General features: G+C 42.7%; 1 protein-coding gene across 1 annotated transcript; it reads right to left on the bottom strand.

Moving 5' to 3' along the window:
- Positions 1–6: 6 nt before the first annotated feature.
- On the bottom strand, positions 7–22,884 carry PITPNA (phosphatidylinositol transfer protein alpha). Its single transcript, XM_017832619.1, has 12 exons — positions 22,730–22,884; positions 17,719–17,749; positions 12,274–12,419; positions 11,629–11,720; positions 7,942–7,949; positions 6,979–7,053; positions 6,522–6,605; positions 5,347–5,424; positions 4,324–4,434; positions 2,629–2,751; positions 1,824–1,893; positions 7–739 (listed from the first exon to the last, which is right to left on the bottom strand). Exons 1-11 carry the CDS (start codon positions 22,747–22,749, stop codon positions 1,846–1,848), a joined length of 816 nt encoding a protein of 271 aa, XP_017688108.1. The 5' UTR covers positions 22,750–22,884; the 3' UTR covers positions 7–739; positions 1,824–1,845.
- Positions 22,885–22,921: the final 37 nt, after the last annotated feature.

The raw sequence follows: 22,921 nt of genomic DNA, 5'->3' as shown, positions 1-22,921 counted from the left end.
CCCCTAAGTTGAAACTCAACAGGGAAGTGCTGAAGGTCCCAGCATGGGGATGCTGATCACAGCTCCTGGGCAGTCTTTAATTCATGGATGCTAAGACAGAACAAAGTAATGCCAGGCAGGAGCCATGGATCACAACTCATCACAGACCAAGAACTCTCTCTGGCTGCTACTCATTATGTATTCAGATTACCCACCATTAAATATCTCCCCCTGGGAGCAAGAGCCAAAGCAGAGCATTTTGTGGAATCATTTTGCACTCTAAAATACTGACAAGTTTCCCTCTCCAAACAGACATTCAAAGAACGGTGAAGGGCTGGGCAGAAACAAAGGTGGCAGTTTATCCCACATGGGAAAAAAAAATAAAAAAAAAAAAAAAAAAAAGAAAAAATCTAAGTCACCACATCACAAGACTATTTCAGCTAAAAATGTCACTTGGAAATCAAACAGGGCCACATGGAAGTTGGTCTGAACACAATGAAAAAAAGAGGAGGGAGGAGTTGTAAATACAGCGATCTCTAAGTCACACGTCTCCGAGGAGCTGCCTCCTTGGGATACACGTGCTAACACTGGAGTGCTTAGTACCAGACGGTCTATTTGCTCACAATATTAAGGGGCATCTAGAATTAGCTATGGGAGGTTTAAAATCGCCTGCCGATTGGATAGAGAAAGGCTTGATCCAGAGATGGTCCGTCAGTCAAGAGTGTGGATTCCCTGGGCCTTCCTGATGACTGTCTTGAAACTAAAACAAAGAGACAACAGGGAAACATTTTAGAACAACTCTGGAAGAGCAGTGTGCCAAGAGGAGTGACAGACGACCTTCAGAGAGCAAACGTGAGTCACGCTGTCACCAGGCAGACAATGGCAATACAGCCCTGCATCATGACATTGCAGCACGAACCCAGAGTAAATATGAACGAAGAAGGAAATAAAAACATTGAAGTTGCATTAAAAAAATCATCAGAATTCATCAGAAATTATCAGAAGACACCCCTTCAGGCACTCCCTCACCTTGCTCACCACCTACCACCAACTAACCAGCAGTTAACAGAGGATGAGCAGAGGTAAACAGTCAGTGCTCCAGGAGGATGTGGTTCTGCCCCACCCCATTCTTCCCAGGGATAACTAGGATGGTATTTTACTGCCCTAGAAAAGTTGAGGCTAGTTACCTGGACTTCTCAACATAAATGGACAATCTCTTCTTTCTCCTTGCCTTCTTACTTCTCTAACACTATACCACATTCTTCTACAGTGTCTAAGAAAAATTCACCAAAACCGAGCCCCAAATTGATGACATAATTTAACAGAATAGGAAGAGAACAAGTCAAAAGCATTAAAACTGTCATTGCTGCTTCTCCTGCAGCATGAAGTGTTGCTCCAGGCCTTGGCCCATTAGTAAATACTGCTAACAAGCAATGCAAGAAATAAATTCCTTGCTAATATTCTTGGAATGTTCAATTTCCAACTGTATCTAAGTATTTGCAGGTCCAGCTTCTTTTTTTTTTTGAGACACAAAAGTTTCTCTTCAAGTCATGGAAAGTAACACATGCATTACAGAAATAAGAACGGCAGCAAAATCTACAAAATGTTCTAACACATTTTTCTTACACTTCTCACTCAGACATTTCTTCAGAATAGATCTGAAACGAGACAGTAAACTCGCTCATCAACCTGTCAGTGAAACGAGTTCACTATAAAAGCAATCAATACCACAGATTTGCCTGTCAGAAACTATAAACAGGATCATTTCTTACATAGACTTTTTGAGGTTTTTTTAATTAAATAATAGAGCAATACAGAGTTTGTCAAACTCCCTTGATACCTACAGTGCACAAGGAAGGAGTCATATTAGTCATCTGCAGCCGACATTCCTTTCACTGGATCTTTTTCTCTCATCTGAAAGAGGAAACAATATTTGAGTAGTGATTCTCACACACGTTATCTCAAAATGTATCAGGATGGAACACATTAAGCTACCTCCTGCATGTAAGACATTGATTATACCTGAGCATCCCAAATCAGTGGTTGTGAAATGCACAGGCAGGCACCATTTCTGGTTAAGCTGCAGGTTGGCTACAGGATTTGGAACCATTATCCAAGGGGCAGAGTGTACTTGAAACTATAATGAAATATCCTGAGGCATGAAGGGAGAGAAGGGTGCAGTGCAGGGCACAAATCACAGAACAAGGTTCTCATTATTACCAAACTTGTGTTTCTTAGAGTAAGAATCCTGTTACATACCCTCACTACCTGCTTATAGTATTTAGAGCTAAAAAACCTTTTACTCAACTGGTTTTTGGCAATGAAGGAGGACAAAACTGACCATTCAGCTTTGGGTAAAAGCGAACAGAAGATATTAAAGCAGTAAATGAATCACTGACACTCAGACCCTCATTACCTGTGGTTCAATACATTTCCTGGCTCAACAACGAACAGAAGTCCATAATGATCAGAAGGAGATGCCAGCACGATGGAGTCATGGCAGAACCATTCAAACCACACACAGCATGACCCAGATAGCAGGAGGACAGCACACACTCTGCTCTGACAGTGCACCAGTCTTTCCTCTCTACTGTACTGGAGAGAAGCATTTTCTCACACAACCCACACCTGCCCTGCTTTTCCACTGACCTCATCCAGCTGTCTCTTGGTCTCCTCCTCCATCCTACGAATGTCCTCCATAGTCAGATCAACCCACTTATCAAGCCAGCAAAAGAGCTGCCGATGGAAGTTTGTGAAGAGACGCTTTTCTTGCTGCAAAAAGAGGAGGAATAAAACACAAGCGAGCTTAGTCACAGGGCAATTACCATGGATCTACCCGGATTGTTACAGTTTTCAGAGATGTGTACACTGAAGAATCAGCTCTCTCGCCCACCTTTCTATATAGCTGCCACAATTGGAAACTGGAGATAGCTAAATTTTATTCTTTTAACAGAATATCTAATCTAGAGCCTTGAATCCCCAGAGAAAACGCCTTTTTTTTCCCCCAAGCCTAGACAGCAGTCTGCACACTGCATTGAAAGAATTAGTGAATGCTTTAGTAATTTCCTTTGATTTGACAGTATTGTTCTGACTGAAAAAAGTGCTCCAAGTTGGGTTTACTTAGAGCACAAGAGCAGGAGAAACAGGTATTTTTAAAATAATGCTTAAACTTGCTAAAAACTGGAAGTTAGGAAATGTGAAGGGCTGACATGCACCTATCTTGCTTTTTTCTTTTGCACTGACCTAAAAAAAATGCCTAAACTTGTTTTCCACAGCTGAAAACCTTTGTGCAGAGGTAACTAATGTGCACAAGCTGCTTCAGGTTTGAAGCAATTTATTTCCATTTTATAGGAGATAAGCTAGACAAAAGCATTATATTAGACAGGGATATAACATGCCTCTTGGAAAGTCCTCATTAAGGAAGGACACTTCAGTTTTACCCATTATGGTTTCATATCTGATAACCTGCTCTTATCAAAAGCAGCTTGACTACTTTGAATCAAACCTGCAGATGCTCATAAGAAGAAAGGGATTGAAGACATTGCTTTGTTCAGGCCTTTTGTTACACAGGTATTTGAAATCCTGTAGCACCATGGTCCTTCCCCTTTGGAGTTCTCCTTAGATTATATCACCAGAGAATTGCTTTTGCAGAAGCAGCACTGTAGTTTATCAATATTAACCACTGAGAAGTCTCTGTGATCTGAAGGCACTGGTGTTTTATGAACGTGGTATTGCCTGGAGAATCACACACACTGATTCCCAGGTGCAGTATCCTGGTGCAGCTCATGGGTTATGGACTCTGCTACAGAAAAAGCTCTTTTCAGGATACCAATTTTGCTTTAAGTTAATGAAGTTTCCTACCCTCTGCCTGTTTTTCAAGCAGCAGACTAGGAGAGGAAAACATGACTACAGCGCTAGGACTTGCCAGGAAGATCCTCAGCTGATCAGGATCAAATAGCTGAAGCTGTAACTATCCCCCCACAAAAATGTCTTGCCCCTCAGCAAAGTAATTCTAGTATAAATGGCATCATCTCTTCATTCACAAACCAACTACCAAGTGACTGCAATTCAGCCAATTTACCTTCATACACTGGAGTCAAAAGGGTTCAATAGCCAATTCACAGAAAATCAGCCAGCCCTGCCCTTGGATTAGCAACAAATTGAATCCACGTTTAACTCATTGCAGGATTTCAGAGGCCTTGACTACACTGCCTAAGGTGATATGACTGGATTTCAAGTTACTATCTCCAGGCAGGACACAATATCAGAAGCTTCTGAGGTGCTACAGCAGGTAGAAGATGAAACATGCCCCATTTCAACAACTCTCTTCATGAAATAACTCACCTTCTGTATAAAGTTCTCAACTTTATTTTGCAGGCCCCACCACTTGAACTTGACTGTTACCAGCTTGTAAGCACACATGTATGGACAATCTGACTGTTTCCCCAGGTCCTTCTGCAAAGACACAAAGATATTCACATTAAGACTCTGGCCAAGTGTCTCCAGGAAAGCAGCTCCTTCAGTCCTAACTATGAAATCTTTCCACAATTCCTCACAATCCTCTTGCACCCTTACACCTTGCTTATCTTTAACTGACTAGTTTTGTCACATCTTCTCTCACCCCTTTTTCAGGGTATAGAAGAGCATGATGAAAAAAGACCTTGGGTTTCTGCACAGGTTGCCTTCCCTGCATTTTGAGAGTGGACTATTCCTTCCCCTCCTCTGTTGTCCATTTTTTCTTCAATTAAAATTATGTCTTTCAGTATTTTCATTGTTATGACACGACTTGGTTTCCTTAGAAGTCTCTTGACAAAGTGTCCTTATCTAAAACATTTTGGAAATAGATTATATCATGAGTCACCCACATAATTATTAAGCCCTAGAGAAAACTCCATAAGGTTTCCTACTTCCTTTTACAGGAGCCATATACAGTCTTCCCAAGTGAATCGTATCAGCCTCAGCTTCTGCCAAGTTTGCCTCCTAGAGATCAGACTTGCACACCCATAGCTCCCCAGATCTCATTCAGGGTCCCTTTTAAAGACTAGTATCATATTTGCACTTGTAGAGTTTTCCCATTCCAAGGATTTCAGTGAAAGGTTAAATACTGCTGGTCATTACTCAGCTATTTCATCCTTGAATTCTCTTGGGTGGATCCTTGGGCTGAACACCAGACAGCTCTGGTGATTTCTTGGAACTCATTCTTTGTACCAAATTCCTTTAACTTTAGAACGGATTCACAGCTGAGTTCCCTGTTTCCTTCTACAAAAGTGGATCCAACATTTTACAGATATATCTTTGGCTCCAAGCCCCAGCATCTGTACCTCAGTCATGAGAGCTGATACAGCTCCTGAACTCATCAATACAGACCTTCCAGTTGGGACCCAGAGGTCCACGTCCAGTCTTGACAGACTTAAATTTTGCTGGATCTTCTTCTGCCTTGTAATCCTATTGGACAGACCCAGAGGATTAAACACAAGTTATCTACTGTTACCCAGCTGCTCACTCTCACAAAGGATGTATTTTTCTGTGCAAAGAACTAACCTCTAACTTCTCTTCTCAAGAGCTACTGTTTCCAGACTTCAACACTAGGTCAGGCACTCTTAAAGGAAACATATTTCTTCCCCCTGTGCTGGTCCTAGACCTATGTGAAGTGGTATCAAACTGATATGACCTTTGTAAGGCTATCAGAAGATCTTTAACCCCTCAGGATATATTTCCTGTAACCACTTGTTCTTTGGGAGCTAAACGCTGCTGCTCCAGAAAACAGCTACACTCTCTGGAGCTGTGGTATCCAGGATTTTTCACAGCACTGCATCAGTGTGACACTCACATGCTGCACACTAGAAGACAAGTACAGTCAAATTCATAGTACCATCAAAAAGAAAGAGGCTTCAGTTATGGTCCTTATTGCACTGGAAATAAGTTTGCAGCATTCAGATGCTATTTATGTTCTACCAATTCATCTTCAGTGGAAAGAAAAGCTAAAATAAGCACCCATTCTGGTTTAATACCCAAGACCAAGTTTGAGAACAGGTACCAAATATGGCATCAAATACTGTTTTAAAGTCGGGAAACTCAAACAACATCCCATTTTCCCATTTTCATGCAGTTGGTTTTTTTTTTCCAGTCCAGCACAGAAATATCCCTCACTTTCTTACAGTAACTGTAGTGACTCTTAGAACAAAGTATTAGCTACATGACTTCAAGATATACTTGTGAAGCCATGGGTCAGGTTCAAAAAGGAGGCAGGTTCAGAGAGATCCTGTATGGAAAGGGCAGTGTCATTCCCTGCCAGTCAAACACTCAGTCAGCTGCAGTGCTGTAGAACTGCACTGTCACATGCACTGTAAGAAGGCAACACATTTTACAGACAGTCTTGACAGAGCTTTTAAAAGAGCTCTTCCTCTAGCTTGCTGGAACTTTTAAGGAATGCCTTCACTTGTCCTGCTACCTGTGACCATTCCTGGGAACACAAGTTGTACATTATCCCTCTTTTAGCACAAGGCCTCCCACACTAGGGAGCTCTTACCCACCTACCATACCTTGGGAAGTACTTGACTCCGATCAGCAATGTCTATATAAATGGCTTCTACACTCTTCCATACCTCTGGCTCCAGTTTATGGACCTGCAGTGAAAGAACAAGACCAATTTAACTGGTTCAACTACAGAACATTCCCATTCTAAGATCATAAAAAGCCAGCAGGAGATGCAGACACCCAGAGCTCCCCTTCCACGCACAGAGAGGACACTGTGGTAAACACACAGTGAGAGATCTAAAGAAGCAAAGGTGCTCACACAGAACAAGTGTTTGGGGGCCAATTTTATTCACATATGTGAGAAGGCAAAGGAAGGAGGCTCTGCCTTGCTAGTGAGATAAGCATTTCAAATCCAGGAACACAGTGAATAGATAGTTCCACACAGCAATTCTCTAATCTAGCACAGAAAGCAGCATTGTGACATTAAAGAGATGAGTAAAATGACATGACACAAGTACTTACATTCTCTTGTGTTCCAAGATCTGATTTATGCCAGGTTTCAATTTTGATCAGGAAGTCATCCTTCATATACTCATTCTGTCATCAAAATAAAGCTTCTTGTTATTCTCAGGATATGTAACTTGTCTTCTTATTAGCTAGATAAGCATTAGGAGAGTCAACTCCAAGAATTATAATTTGACTGGGGTCTCAGGGAATTTCAGAATTATCTGTAAACACATCATTGCTTTTAAGGAATTAGCGATCAATTAATTTTGCTAAGATCAAATAAAGCACAAGCTGTTCACTGAAAAAACATAAGTTCCATTGTTTTAGTGAAACATTTGGAGTTTACAAATATCTTTTTCTTTAAAGGACAATATCTGTCACTCTTTTCATAGTTTAGAAGGGATAACATAAGTTAACTAGACAGAAACCGTCTTTTCAAAGAGATTATCGATCTAGCACTGAGTACATATTTTGATGCAATTCTTCAAATTAATAATAATATTAAACTGATGTGTTGAGAGCTTTTGACACTGGAAAGGGGAGGGACAAGAAGCACAGTTCTGCCAAGTAAGCAAAAAACTTTCCATTTCTCACTATTACTGTGAGCAGCAAAGGACTTCCAAAGGTAACCCAACCCTCCCTCAAGGGAGCAGAAACAAAAGCACAAGCCAGTGAAACACTCAGCATGTAAAAAGGAAATATCAAATTCAGAAGACAGATTACTCAAAAAGGACATCCTGGCATGGGCTAACTGCCTTTTCCTCAGTTTCCCCAGGCAGTGGTACATTCCCATTTGTAAAGCTGAGCATTGCTGCAGCACAGACACATCCCTGTCCCTGGTCACAAAGTGTTGGGAAGGGGGGTTAATCTATGTGATCTTACAGTGATAAAAGCTGAAGTGCCTTTAGCTAAAGAGCTTCTTATATCCAGAACATTTCAGACATTATTCCATAGATCATTAGTAAAATCAATACTTACTGTAATAACTGGTCCAAGAAATCAACACATGAAAAGAAAGAGATACAGTACTTTAGTGAAAAAAGACTGTACAGCAACCACTGCCCTCCTCCCAACTATCAGCAACACAGGGGCAGCTTCAGCTTCCCAAGGGGCTGCAGATACTACTGAGTTAAAAAAACATGGAAGTAGTTAAAAACCAGTGAAGTTCACCTCCTTCTCCTCTGGAAATTCTCAGGCTTGGAGAAACCCAGAGGAGCAGCAATTAATTATGTACTTCCACTTGTGCTCTCTGGACTCCAGCCAGCTGGATGAGAAGATGGAATAAGTATGTTCAGCTGACGGCATTTTACCAATCCTTTCTCAGCTTGCAGATAAGAAACCTCCCCATAGTTCTGGAGCAAACACATGCTGGATTTCAGGGCAATGAAGACCTCACTGTTCCTGCCCGGGGTAACCAGACCCTCTGCATCTCTGCTGCTCATGGTAACCAAACTCCCCGGACAGAGAGGCTCAATTATTCAACACAGAAAAGCCATTAAAGATCCTGTAACAGTCAGCATCTGTTCCACCTGAGCCATCAGGGCACGTTAGCAATTCTACTCAAGACTAAGGAAGTCTGAAGCTGGAGTGGAACTTCATTGTTCTGTTCTGGTCTGAAGTTTAACACGAGGGCTTTATTAAAGAGCAATTTGGTTTTAAAGGTACGATTGCAATTTGTGAGTTTCCAACCCAACATCCTGTAGACAGTTACCATCCCAAATCACCCACCATGCACATCCAGCTTCCTTAATTACCTACTGCTGGGTCTTGGATTGTTCCAACCCCCCAGCAGTCTGAAAATTGCTTTTTACAGCAATTTTACAGAAGGCCAATTATTTAGACTGACAAGTTGGGGTGGAGGGAGAGAACAAGGAAGCAGAGCTGAGGCTAATTCTTAAAAGGCTGAACTTAATCTCAAAGAACATTATTTCTGCAGGAAGTAGGATTTTTTTCCTGCTAGTGCCAACAAAATAATGCCTAAACCAGCAATAATTATAAATCAGGGCCTTCCCACCTTCCCATGACTACGTACCATGACTATGCAGCTGCTTTAAAACAGGTTCCTTCACCTTCTTAATTTCTTCCCTGTGGGGAAGACTCCTCATTTGTAAAGCAAACAAATTAATCTCTTTAGAAATGTCCATTGAAACTTAGATGCTCAGCTTGTTACAAATTAGGACTTGCTCTTGAGGTGTTACAGCAACAGCTCCTACACATCTCAGCTGAACTTGTAACTTCTCACTTTCTCGACATTTGGCCACAGGCCACACTTATACTCAGAAGAGTGGAACACACATCAAATTGCTTTTCTAAAAACATTTAAGCAACATTACATCAGACTGCAGAAAAGACCCAGGAACACTGTTCTCCTTGGCACAAGCCCACAGGTGTAACTATCAGACAATCCTTATCACTTTTTACTGTAGAAGTTGTGAACGCACACAACAACAATCTCATTTACTGTTCATACTCTCAAAGGAGCTCAGCAAGGCTTCCATTTGAAACACATAAACACAACATATTACAGCACAAACAAGTGTGCAGAATTGCAGGAAGTTATAAACTAGGCATTTAAATCCCCTCAATCTGCAGGACTGCTTTGATAATGGCACATAATATGCATATTAAAGTAATAATTGAGCTTTTCGGGGAGATATTGGGAAATGTAAGAAGGATGATCTTATATAATAAAAACAAAATACTATGAGGCACAATTTACTAAAAGTGCTGCTTTTTTCCAGTTTAGAAGGCTCTGTAATAGCTGATGTGCAAGCAAGCAGTGCCTCAGGGAGCAGCACACTGACACCCCCTTGATCCGGGAGGACACAGGCACAAACACCAGGAACTCCTACACTCAAACCAGGCTTAGCTCTTACTGTGTCCCTAGCCCTTAAATTCCAGACTCTGGTGAGAGGGATGAAAGCCCTGCCACTCACTGTAAGCCAGAAAGGCATTTTGTGCTGCCCAAAGACTCACATGAGGCCATCCAAGGGCTTCTCACGTACTACCAGAACACCCGAGAGCATCCCAAAGGAAAATGGTAAAGCACAAGGAATCCTACAGCACATCCATGGGTTCTTCCCTCCTGCCCAATACCAGCAAGGGAAGGTTTCAGCAACTTCTCTGAGCTTTTCTTGATTCATGTCAGGCTGGCAGATTCTCTAAACAGATTTATCAGCCTCCGCATCAAAACTGCCTTCTGCTCCAACCCCCACAACAAAGCCCCTTCTATCTCATATTATATTGCTGTTTATTACAGTTGAGGATTTTTTTGGGCTTTGTTATCATTTCTAGCATATCAAAATCTGAAATTTCTTTGACTGTGTTGGAAAATCCCGTACTTGATTTCAGTATCGCTTTTTTCTTTTTATTTTTACTTAAGCAGAATTTTAGCAGTGGGTAACTGAAGGATAAGCAGGTAGGAGTGAAAAAACAAGTAACTCCACACCTTTGTTTCAGACATTGGTGGAGAAGGAAAAGAGGAGGAGGAGGATAAAGCAGACATTTAAATCAGTTCAGTGTGCCTAACATGGAAAGAAGCTAGACATTTACTAGAGCATTTAAGTAATATGCAGCAAGAAAACTGCGTAAAAATTAGAAAGGTTGCAAATAACTTTGTTTCCACATCTTGAATTATGTGACACATTAAAAATGTATCGTGCAGTTGCTCACAGTATCTGAATTTGGTTGTATTTGAAATATGCACTCCACAAGACTGCAACATGTAACTTCACATACTTAAGTAACACCATCCTGTCCCACTGCAAAGCTTTTTCCTTCTTTTAAAACACTTCATTTAAAATTCTTTGAAGTAAACTGTTGAAAAATATTTTTTTCTATATTGAGTTTCAAGTACAGTTGGAATTTTTAGGTTTCTAGTTCCCATAGCAACTGTACCACTACCAACTAGCAGAAAATTAATCCTTCAAAGATACAAACAGCATAAAGCAACCAAAAGCACTACAGAAGTTTGGAGGCAAAGTCAAATTTTCGGTTCCTACAGCAGCAAAGATCAGAAAAACAGCAGTGGTTAAACTCTGTGGCTGGTAACCTCAGTAAGATATTAAACATTCCTGTAGAAAATGAGTTTGATGTTATTTCACCACTTTATAAAGCTTCCAGAGCCTCACCCCTGCCTTACACATGGATTCACTTCATGCTTGTTGGATGAGATTTGGACAACTGTAGCATTACCTGCTCAGCCTTCACCAACCTCAGACCCTGCAACTGAGCAAACACCATCACATAACACCTGCTCCCTTCAAACTGCACTAAGCAAGGGGCAACTGAGATCTGCCCTGTTCCCCTCTTGCATCTTCCACTGTTTTCCCCACCTGGCTACACCTGCACTTGAGTACATAAAATCATCCCTCATATTTATTTCATTAGTGTTACACATCTGTTCCCTTAGTAGGACTGATATGTTCCTCAGTCTGTTCTTTTCCCCTGTCGCTCAGTAGCAGCACAACAGACAAGGGCACTTCTTTTAAGTCCTCATATTTTGCTTTTCCTGACCACAGAAAGGTGGCAGAGAACAGAAATCCAAGATTTAAGAGCTGAAACAGCTTCCATACTGGTTGCTTCCTTCCTTATCCCCTCCTACCCTCAACCCCACCCTCAGAAACCAAAAAGCCAGAATCCAACAGTCCTTCCTCAGGCACTCACCAGTTCTGCAGTAGGGATAGGCATTCCATGCTTTTTCATGTATATTCAGAGCTCCTTCAGGGGCCAGCATTCTCACAAATGTTGGCACCTTGCTGCAGAATTTGGAAATAGGAAGAAAGGCATTGATAAGGACTTCATGTAATGAGAGCTCTGGCCCAGACACTGTGAGACAGGCAGGACATCACCTGGAATGCAAATGCTAGAAATATGCACTTGGGCACATGGGTGGAATTTGTAGAGTTCTCCCCACCCCCAGTACAATGTTTTCCAGAGATGCCAAACTGGACATGTTAATATAAACCTTCTTTACATAATGAAGGGTATGAAAAAGGAGAAAAAAAATATCAGAGGCTGAAAGCAGGTTGAAATCTAGGAGGTATTTTGCTCTTTAGCCAAATTCAAGTATGAAAACACGGGGTAACAGGATCAGACTTGCTTTGAAAAGCTCAAAGCCAAATTTTCTTGGGACAACAGCCACGTTTACAGGGGTGGGTAGGTGTACCAGCGATGCTCACTGCCAGCTGCTGTTACACTCCTGCGTGTCTTTCAGCCTTTACATAATCTGTGATTTACAGTTGGTGCAACCCTATTGCAGCTTCTTCCAGTTCCTCTTGCCCAACTCTGGGAGTACAGTGCTTCCCATACCTCTGTAAGTGGTAGATCTTGTGTGTGTACTGCCCACGCTCTCCATCTCTTTCGTAGGGTTCGTTCACCAGGACCTCCACTCCTTCGCCGCCTCCAGTTTCATTTTTACTGGCTTCTGCCACAGAATACAGCTGCCCCACTTGATACTGAGGAAGTTAAAGACACAGTATTATGACAGCTATAATTTAGCAGAAGTAATAACTTCACCAGATGATGCCAAGGACAAATTCATTACCTGGGGAGAGGGCAGAGAAAAGGACACTCACTTGTACAGCTGGATAAGAAGCTCATTTAATCTCATTTGATACAGAAAGCTTGAGTGGTAGTTAGGAGGAAAGCACTGCCAACAAAATAGTTACCTTTATCCCTTAAATCTCAAGCTCCAAACCAACACAAAATCAGGAGAAAGCAGAAAAGATTAAAGGAGCATCGGGATAACATTTAAAGAAAACACAGATGAATTCAGGAATACTGTAGCAAAATCCTTTGTTGTCACTCTTTTTGGCACAGGTGTCCCAGTTGTTCAGGTCAAGTGGAGAGTAAAGCACTGCCTGTCCTGAATCAATAAGCACACAGTACTGCATCCACAAGAGTCTCAGGGAACTTCACATGAAGTTTTTTTACAAAATGCTGTCACTGTCCCCCCTATTATTTTTCCTATGATCCTTGTTTTGGCTTGTGGTTTTTTTCTGTATCACACTTCCTCTTAGCCACAAGTTTAAACCACTAACAGGGAGAGCACAGAATTACAACATGCAGTCAAATTTTTATCCTGAGATTATTTTTCAGTCTCTTACTGACACTCACTTGGCACATTATTTGCCAGAAATCACTCAAACCACTTGATACTATACAGTTGCTTTCATAAGAGGCAACTTGCACAAATGTTTCACAGGGAAGAGCAGAAGAAAAACCAAGAACATGAACAAAAGAGAACATTCTTCTCTGCATAAGATGTTAAGATTAATACACTCTTGCCTCTAGTAGCTACAAAAGGGGATGCAGAGCTCAAAAGAAACATGATCAAATGAAGAAAATTCACTCAGGTCTCTCTGAGGCAGAGTTAGATGAGCAAAGTTTGAGGATGAAGAAGCTACAGCACTAAGTCAAAAGGAAGTGTTCTAACTTAAAAGAGTTAAGTCTTCAGAACTCTTAAGCAAGCAAAACAGCAACTGTTGCCAAAGGCAACAGAACAGAGAGGCAATCTGAAAGGGTAATCCACAAAGTGTTTGGCATCAGAAGTGCAATGACTTAAAAAACCCCAACCAAAATCAAAAAAATCTCCAAAACATAACTACAAAGCAATGGAAAGCTGTTTAGGCTGTCTTCTGCAGCACAGAGCTCTGCACCAGAGTCAGGAATAACACTTAGCACACTGAAACCCAGCCTGGAAAAGTGGAATACAACCCAGAAATACTTCACTGGGCTGGTACATCTTCAGCAACGATGGAAGATTTCTACAGTCGTTAAATTTTGTTGTTGGAGTATCCAAAATAACAACAGCTCCCGAGCTCTCTGGTGTTTTGTACCATCTGGTGCTAACAAAGACCACGGAAACATTTATTCCTACTGGAAGAGCAGCTTTGCTGGATCTCTCCAGAAGGTGCTGGCCCAGGTTATATGAGCAGCCCTTGCTTGGCTGGACAGTTCCTGCACTGGCACAGCAGGTTGGGTTTCAGTCTGGATTCTGGGCTGCAATACAAGGTCCTGACTTCTGACATTTCATACACCACACTGCTTTCCTTATGGCTCCCTACATATGACCCATACAGAAAAGAATATTCACCTCCCTCCAGAAGAGCAAAACATGAAGAGTTGTGAAACCTTAGAAGCAAAGTTTCTTTAGCACAGTTAGAGTCACACATTCATAGTGAAGAAAGTTTGTGATGAGTTTGATAAATACAGTATTAGAGGGGAGGAAGGAATGGCTGTGACTGGTTTGCAGCAGGTCCCAGGACAGGTCTCCAGGGGTACAAACTTATTCCTCTTAGTAACAATCTCTTATTCATTCCTTCTCCCTTTCAAATATGTGGGTCAAAGTTCACACACTAAGAGGATAAACCCTTTGGTTTAACATCTTCACCATTTAAACTTCCCTGTTATTTCTGAGCCTTTAATCGTATTGATAAAAAAGCCCAAATAAAACTGTCCCAATGAACAAATCCCACAGCATCTGCCTGCAAAGGTTAACAGAGAAACAGATCCTGGCTCTGTGAATCTGGACTCCAGACAGCTCCTGACAGACCTATCCTTGCAAATCTGAGAGCTCCAAAATAACCTTCTTCTCTTCTGCAAGAAATCATCCCTCTTGATCTGTGTCACAACACCTCTTATGTAGCTGACAGGATATCTTCATTACACCAAAACTCTTTTAGAAGGCCTGATTTCAACACAGCCATCTCCAAGAACAGTTGTTTTCCCAAAAGCAGCTTTGAACACAACTAATAAATAAGATTCCTCTGCGTTTGGCAAGCTCCTTCCCATGTGAAAGGAACAAAGAGGCAGCACAGAATGTGTACACACAGCTCTAATCCATACCAGAATTTCGGTGGCAGCTGGCACGACACCCACACAGCCGCTCAAGTCCACGCTCCCAAAGTTGGCACCGCACAACACGACGTTGGTCAGAGTATGAGAGCAAAGGTTGGCACCCAAGATACAACAGGTGTTTTCCTTTTGGTCCCTGCAGTGGGACAATGTATAAAACACGGGAATGCAGCTTGCAGCCCGCACTTGAGCAGGACCACATTTTGGCAGTTTCCTTGTAGAAGACAGTCTGCTACAGTCTAACTCCTACATCCCAGCCTTCAAGTTTTAGTCATCACCAGGGCTTCTCTTCCCCTATTTTATTCCCATCTTAGCAGTTACTTGGCTAACTAGTCAGCTTTGATCTCCTCAGTGGCCTCCTAATCACTAGTTTTCCCTTGATTTCCGTACTATTGGTTAAGCTCCATTTGCCAGGGGTGAGGAGACTGAACACAGAATCCTCAGCATATCACAGAACCACACAGAAGGCTCTGTCAACCCTTTGATGATGCCTCAAAGTTACAATTAATTTCATTCCCTATTTTACACATTGGCATCAGACTTCTGTCAACAATCTGCATGCAGAAGGTGTGAACTCTTATGTCTTTGGAGCAAAAATGGCCCATATTAAAGTGAAATCAGAAGTCCTCTTGCTAGCCAGAGATGCTTAATGAACAGCCACACAGTCAAGAGCCATAACAAGTCTCCAGAGCCCTATTTAAGAGTTTTGTACACAAGGAAATCCTTGAAAGCAATGAAGTTTTAACAGCTGGTTTGTAGTACAGACATAAGTGTGGTGACCAAGTGATGCACAGATGTGTCAGCATCTTTCCACACAGGAAGGGAGTGAAGCAATAAGCAGAGCAGTAGTCATCCTCTGAGTCAACACTGGAAATAACCTTTCTTCTTAAGCACACCTTTAACACTGTCAGGTCACCCAAGTCCATATGCAAAGGTAAGTGAACTTTAGAACTCTTTCCACTCATGGAACTGGCTCCTGAAATCTGGTCTATCATGGGAAAAACACCAGACCTTGAAATGAGGCATCACTCAGGGACATGGTGACACTACACAAATTTCGTGAGAAATTAAGTTTGGTCAAGTTGGGGATCTATTTGCAATCCAAGCACTGGACCCAGGGTAGAGGAACACACCTCCTGAAAACAGATAACCCCGGGGCACCCTCAGAAAAGGAGGTTGCTCAAGAGCAAAAGATTCACTTATAGCCCAGAAGCTCAATGCCCCACCCAGGCAGCCCACACACAAGGCTCAAACGTGCCTGGCACTGAACAGCCACAGAGGGAAACGAGCACAGCCAGGGACTCGCTTTAACTGGATGAAGGCTAATCCTGGTATCAGAGAACTCAGAAAAACCCTGTGTTGGGTTCCATCCAATCTAACCCCCTCAAAGAAACAATTTCTATACTGACCTGCATATTCTTTTTACACAGCTTGATACCAAGGAGCCATATCACTACCAGGCAGGCTCCTGTTATTCAGGCTGAGGTCTTCTGTCCACTGGGCTTGAGTACCTTGCCATTTACCTTGTCTAACCTGCAAGTTTGCATCCTTTGCTTACTTGGTGAAGGTTATCATGTTAGTCCTTCCTTTGACAAGGACTTCCCCACACAAATAGCACTCAGGCACAATAAAAGACTCAAACATTCCTACTGTAACACTTCAGTCTGAATTCTGTTAAAACTGCTTGAAACAGATGAATGCAGAAAGCATAAAAGCTACAGGTAGGGAGCTGGCAACAGACAGACTTCTGGCATTATAACATAGATCTAAAATCACTCTCTGATCAGAGGCCCAGACTTTCCATCAGCATGTGATGCCTGTCACAGCAGACTGATCCACAGGAACAAGAAACTCAGTTCAGACACTGCTTTTGTTTTACTAGCCAGCCCCATGGCTGCAGGAATGCACCACACCACCTCCTAAACTGTGTTCTGTCGAAAGAGTAGAGAGTTATAAAAGGGATATGCTTAAAACAGTGCTGCCATGAGCCAGCCCACCACTGTCTACGCCACAGTAGCTGCTATATTCAGAGGAAAGAAAAATGAACAAGAGGGCTGTTATCACAGCTCTCCTCAAGAGTTAGAACAAGCTCTTGATCAGAGCTCACAATCCTAAGGCTTACAGCCAAGGATCACATGAAAAAAAAATACATCCAGAAGAAGAAATCTGCAGAGGTCCTGTGGACTCTGCTAGTATGAAGGTTAAAAAGTTCAAAACATTTATATGGTGAGATTGTCTGTAAGAGTGGTGTTCAGTCAGAAGGGAGGAAGGAAAGGCAAGCTGCAACTCAGAGGAAAGAGCAGGGAAACAGCCACTGACTCTGCACAGCTACTCCATGGCCAATCTGGTGATCAAAATCACCACACCCATTATAAACTACACTTCTTCTCTCATTTAGAGCTTTACCTAAACAAAAAGGAAGTTTTCTGTTTGTAAGAGCTAGAGAGGATAGGTCTTAAAGAGTCCAAGGAAAGATATACACAATCTTATTTTTTGCTAAACCAGCCTCATAAATCAGGAGAAATTCTTGATCTTTGCCTACAAGTTTAAAAACAAAGAGCTCCAGCAACACACAGTTCAAAGGGTAACTTAAAATTGTACTGAAGCTTCCTCTTCATGTTAGAAAAGTAAAGAACAATAGTACTAATCAAAAGGAAACTGCACTTTAAAATAGTCTGTCAACTCTAGATTTATAATCAGCATATCTGAAAGTATAAGAGATCAGTGCCCTCAGACTTTAATTTGGTCAAAATGATAGCGAATGAATAACAGCTCACAGGGGTCCTGAAGACAGCTATATCCTTCTCTGGCATGTTCCAGGTTTTGTTCATACAAACTGCTTTGATCACAAGTTTATTTAAAGTCCTAAAGAAAGAAGGCAAGAAGAAAAGAGCTTACCTCCTCCACAGACACAGGCAGGATAACGCGGCTGAAAGGGAACACAGAAACAGAATGTTAACAAATCTCCCAAAATTTACACAGCACATTCCTCACAGCAATGGCTGCACAGCTCTACCCTCCACCCAGTATTTCAGCACCCACCCAGTGCTACCATCCCTAGCCCTTACTCTTTAATCCCAAGACTATTTATACAATAACCTCAAAGAGAACCAACATGAGATGGGGCATAATTGCAACCCTCTCCTAAAACTGTGTAATTCAACAGACCCTCCCTGGTGATACCTCACTGGCCTACAAATCTACGCAGCACCGACACAGTCGTGTGTTCCCTCTCATCCATCCTTTCAGCAGTCACATCTTATTTCTCATCAAGCTGCTGCAGAGGGTTGCTCTGGGCCTCAGCAGTTCTGCTGAGCTCTGCCACAGCCACAAGGCACTGCACGATTCGCTCACATGTCCCAAACCAGCAGGAAACAGCCCTGAAGAGAGAGCAGAGGGAAGGCTTTCTCAGAGCTCACTGCACAGGAAGGTGCTGCCGCTTCTATACGTGAGTCACTTCTTTTCACATGGTGGTTTCCTGAACGCTTCTTAGAATTGACTGACTGGACAGCAGAGCAAAAACTGCCAGAAATCACCCTTAGGTTTTTTTGGAAAAGAATGAATGTAAAGCTGACAAAAATGCACACGTGTTGAGGCCTTTAAAAATATTGTATCTGTCTAAAAAAACTAGATTTGTATTAAACTTCTGATGCTGAACAAGGAACCAATGCAAGATACGGATATGAAATGGATACAGCTACTGTGGGTGGAAGAATTCCCAATTCTTTGGGAATTAGCCTCAAAGAAACTAGGACATAATGGGATCAGGAAAAAAAGTCCTCTTTATTAGCAAACTGATTTTTAAAAAGCAGTACTGGTGAAAATTGAATTATTTTTTTACATATTGCCAACAAGACACCACAAGAACAAACTGCAAGAGAGGCAAAAGTTTACAGATTATGTAAGATTACTTATGACAGCAATGCTTTATGCTGGCTGCAAAGTACTGCAGAAAGAGCTACTGAGAACTGCAGATGAAGTTCCGTGTCAATAAAAGCAGAATAATGCACTACAGGCACTTGTTTTCACCAAACACATGGAGTTACTGAGCCCCAAATTGGCTATTGCCAACAAATATCTTGTGTCTTCATGAAAAAGCATCTGGAAACATCAGTTCAAAAGTAAACCCAACATCACAACAAACACACACAAAGAGACAATTATGTCATTACAATCTCTTGTGTATTGATGTCTTGAATATTGCACATAGTGCTGATCACCTCATCTCAAAGAGGATAAAAAAACAAGTGAAGGAAGGGAAAAAAGATAATTGGAAATGGGAAAAAGCTTCCATGTGAGAAGAAAGCAGTTAGACCTGGCCTTTCCAGCTTGGGATCAAAAACAGCTAAAGGGTTCAGGTATGAAGGACCACAAGAGATCATGAATGGTGTGAAAAAGTGAATGGAGAAGGAACAGTGGCTGGCTTACACCAGAGCAATCAGTAAGCAACAAATTTTAGACCAAATCAAGTGTACTTCTTTACATCATGTCTACTGAAGTCGTGGGATTCCTTGCCAGACATGGAAGTATAAGCAATTTTTAAATGGGATTTGATCAAGTCATGGAAATCCATATGCCACTGAACAATCGTTGTACTCACTATTATATATTGTTTCCTGAAAATATCTGCTAAAAGGCAAGATGGAAGAGGATCTTTGGTCCAATTCAGTATGGTGTTCCTCACATATGGGAGGACAAAAAAAAGGAAATGGATTTTCACAGGTAGATCTTATCAAGCATGACATTAGGTTAGTTACCTGGATAAAACTGCAGTAAGAATGAAAAGAAGGACAGGATGATAAGTAAAGGTGAAAGATCAAGAAAAAGGGAAAAAACAGTGGCTTTGGAATGGAGTTAAAATATTTGTCTTTAGAAAATCTGGTGTAAAAACATTGATGTGGGCTAATGAAATTCCATTTAGGAAACTGGAAGACACTAGATCTGAATATTTATCTTAGACTTCAATGTTCATCAACAAAGAAACAGAAACACAAACAAGTTCAATGGTTTACAATTTGTTCAGCAAGCCAAGAACGCAGGAGTGAATAACACTTATAGGTAGTCAAGTAATAAAGAAGGAGGAGGGATGACTTCTCAAGAGGATCTGGAGGAAAAGCTTCACAGGAGCAGCAACGGGAACAAAAATTACTAAGTTTAAGACAGAACTCGCTCAACTTACGAGAAATTATACAGTGTGGTTGGCCTGAAAATGGTGAGGAACAAACATTTAAGATCCCTCTCAGATTAAGATCTGTCTCAAATGGCAGCAAAGGGAAGTACAGCTGCAGAGAAGGTCAGTGCCATCATCATCACTTCACAGGAAAGGGAAGTGAGTTTCCAGGCTCTGATTCTCCTCAAGCTCTTCTGATGCAGCTTAAAGGAGAATAAGGAGAGCAAGCAAGGCTTCAACCAGCATTTACCAACCCTGAAACCAAAAACATGCAAACAAGTGAACAAAATCCACGCAGCTCATCTGCAGCACGGATGGGTAGAAACAAAAGGTAAGTCTGAAAGTCTGATAGGACATCAAACGAAAAGTTAAAGCCATCACTGCATAACCATCAGGACAGGAATCTGCACAAAAATGATGATACAGACTGACTGACAATAAAACATGTGACATCAGGTTTTTGTTATATTGCTCTATATCTGTAATGTCTCCTAAAATACCTGTGGAGCAGATAATAAAACCTATCTGATTGAGTAGGGAGAATGTGACAAGGGGTCACAGAGATGGAAGAATAATCTGTTCAGATGACATGCAGTTACAGACCACTTATATTTTTACCATCTACACTAGGTAGGCTGTAAGGTACCTGTATGCAGTGTTTGGGCATGCAGAACTAATATAAATAAAAGCAAAACAGTCATAGCAAAGTACTTCAAATAGCCAGCTCACACCAAAAACAAGTGGTTTCTATATGCCTTAAACAACTGCTTCCCGGAACAGGAGATTTCATCAACAAACATCTCAAATAGGATGTAAAATGGGCAACTTCAACATACAACATCAAGGAAATACATACCAGAACCAATACAATGACACAGCTCAGAATGTGCAACCCTTAGAGACGGCTGGGAATCCCAAGAAGTGAAAAATAAATGCTCATTTCAAAGCACAGCAGCAACCTTGACTGTCCTTAGAGCCACATATGTCTTACTAAGGACACAATGAAGGGAAGAAAGGGGACAGAACAATGTAACTAATGACAACATTCAAAAGGTTTGCTGGCCCTTCTGAAAATAGAAATGGAAGCCTGTAAAAAGAAACAAATGCAGGAATTCTGGTTTTTTAACCTCTAGTCTTAACGTTTACACTTTCACATCTTGTTTCTGAAACAGGCAGTGTGAAAGACCAGCAGACGTGTTGATTTGCTGAGGTAAATAATACCGAGTAAAATGACTTTTGGAAGTGATGCTCATCAAAATGAACTGTTCATATGCTCAGAAATCTGAAAATTCCAAGGACAGATGATCCCACCTTCACAGCACAGCTCCCTGGCAATGAGCTTTACTGTGGTACAGGGCAAGAGGCTGTGAGCAGAAGCATGAAAAAGATAAAAAAAATGACCCAAGGTGCTGTAAGAGGGAAAGTAGTAAATTCATAGGAAAATATCAACAAAACAGAGGTTATAGAATGAGTTAATTATATTTTCATGCACCTGAAACTAAGCACTCAGCCCAGGTTTCTGTCTGTTATCCAGTTTAAGGCTACAGAAGGTAACAATGTCTCTGTGTTACAAAGAGCAGTCCTGCTGCTGCTCTTGAATTCTACACTCCTATTGTTGGATAAAAATAGCAAGGGTTTAAGGATTGGGGGAAAAAAAGTTAATCAAGTTTAAAGACCAGTACAAGGATCAGTACAACTCTCAATATAGTTTTAATATTTAAATCCAACCCATGGTCCATAATCTGGCAAAGTAATTACTATAAAGAGGGCACAGTCATGTAGGTAAATGTGTCTAAGAGAAGACCTGAAAACCTAATTTATCATCGGGATCACTGACATACCCTACAAAGGGGAGAGGAAAATATAAACAGAAAGCCTCTTCCATCAGCCAAAAGGAGTTTAAAATGATGGAATGCACTCAGCTTAAGAATGCACTTGAGTTAACCTTAAGAATTCAGGGAAGAACTATGTGCAGCAGTGTGCAGAGCTTGAAGACACCCAGCCAAAGTGCACCGCTCCAAGAGCATATTCCACGTTAGCAAGCCCAAAGCTGCTGAACCGAAGACTGCGAAAAGCAACTGTGACTAATAGTTCCACACCCTCGCCTGTTTTCCACCCCTTCAACCCCATCGCGGGGCAGAACAACCGCAGCAGCCTCAGGGTCAGCAAAGAACTCCAAGGGCCGGTTTCCAACATCCAAAAATATTCTGGCGCTACCTTTATTCCAGGAGCTTCTCGTTGGGGACTCCACAGCTAAAGGCGGGAGGGGACCAAACCCAGCCTTGGCACTTGGCCCCGCTACAACGAGCAGAGGGGCCAAGACGCCCCAGCCTCCCACAGACCCCCCCACGGAAACCACCGGGGCTGACACTCCACCAGTGCGAGGGCCTCGGCACCAGGGCACCGGGAACAACCCACAGCCCACCGCCGGTGCGGGGCCAAGGGCTCCGGGGGGGCCCCGCGGAGCCGCCGAGGGGCCGAGCGGCCCCGGTGCCCGCCGGCAGCCGCGGCCCCCGCCCCGCCGTGACCTTCACTGCCGCCCCCACCGGCGCCGCGGCCCTCACAGCGCTCCCCCTTCCCTCCTTCCCTTCCCTCCCCGCGGCCGCACTGCGGGGGCCAGCCCGGGCCGCCCACCCGCGGCCGCCCCCGCGCCAGGCCCGGAGGTGACCGGAGGGACGAAGAGGGGCCGAGGTTGGGAGGGTGTGTGGGGGGGTAGCAGCGGCTCCCCGCCGCACTCACTATTCCTTGATGAGCACCATGGCGGTGCCGCCGCGCCTCCCGGCCGGGCCAGCCCCGCTGAAGGTGACAAGGAGGCGCGTCCCCCGGGGGCCGCTCCGCTGCCGGACGGCGATGGAGCCGAGCGAGCCGAGCCGAGCCGAGCCGAGCCGAGCCGAGCCGAGCCGAGCCGAGCCGAGCGCGCCGCACCGGGAC

This window comes from Lepidothrix coronata, unplaced genomic scaffold (genome assembly GCF_001604755.1).
Source record: "Lepidothrix coronata isolate B3197 unplaced genomic scaffold, Lepidothrix_coronata-1.0 Scaffold203, whole genome shotgun sequence".
In the NCBI taxonomy this organism is placed as follows: Eukaryota; Metazoa; Chordata; class Aves; order Passeriformes; family Pipridae; genus Lepidothrix; species Lepidothrix coronata.
The sequence above is the reverse complement of the archived record's forward strand: the minus strand, read 5'-3'. Positions and strand labels throughout refer to the sequence as shown.

Bases quoted from the DNA above. Each gene is read 5' to 3' on its own strand.
- PITPNA (XM_017832619.1), bottom strand. From the start codon at position 22,749: ATGGTGCTCATCAAGGAATA. The intron at 5,425-6,521 runs GTATGGTAGGTG...TCTGTCCAATAG, and splicing joins GGAGTCAAGTACTTCCCAAG to GATTACAAGGCAGAAGAAGA. The intron at 2,752-4,323 runs GTGAGTTATTTC...CTCTTTTTGCAG, and splicing joins TTGAGAACTTTATACAGAAG to CAAGAAAAGCGTCTCTTCAC.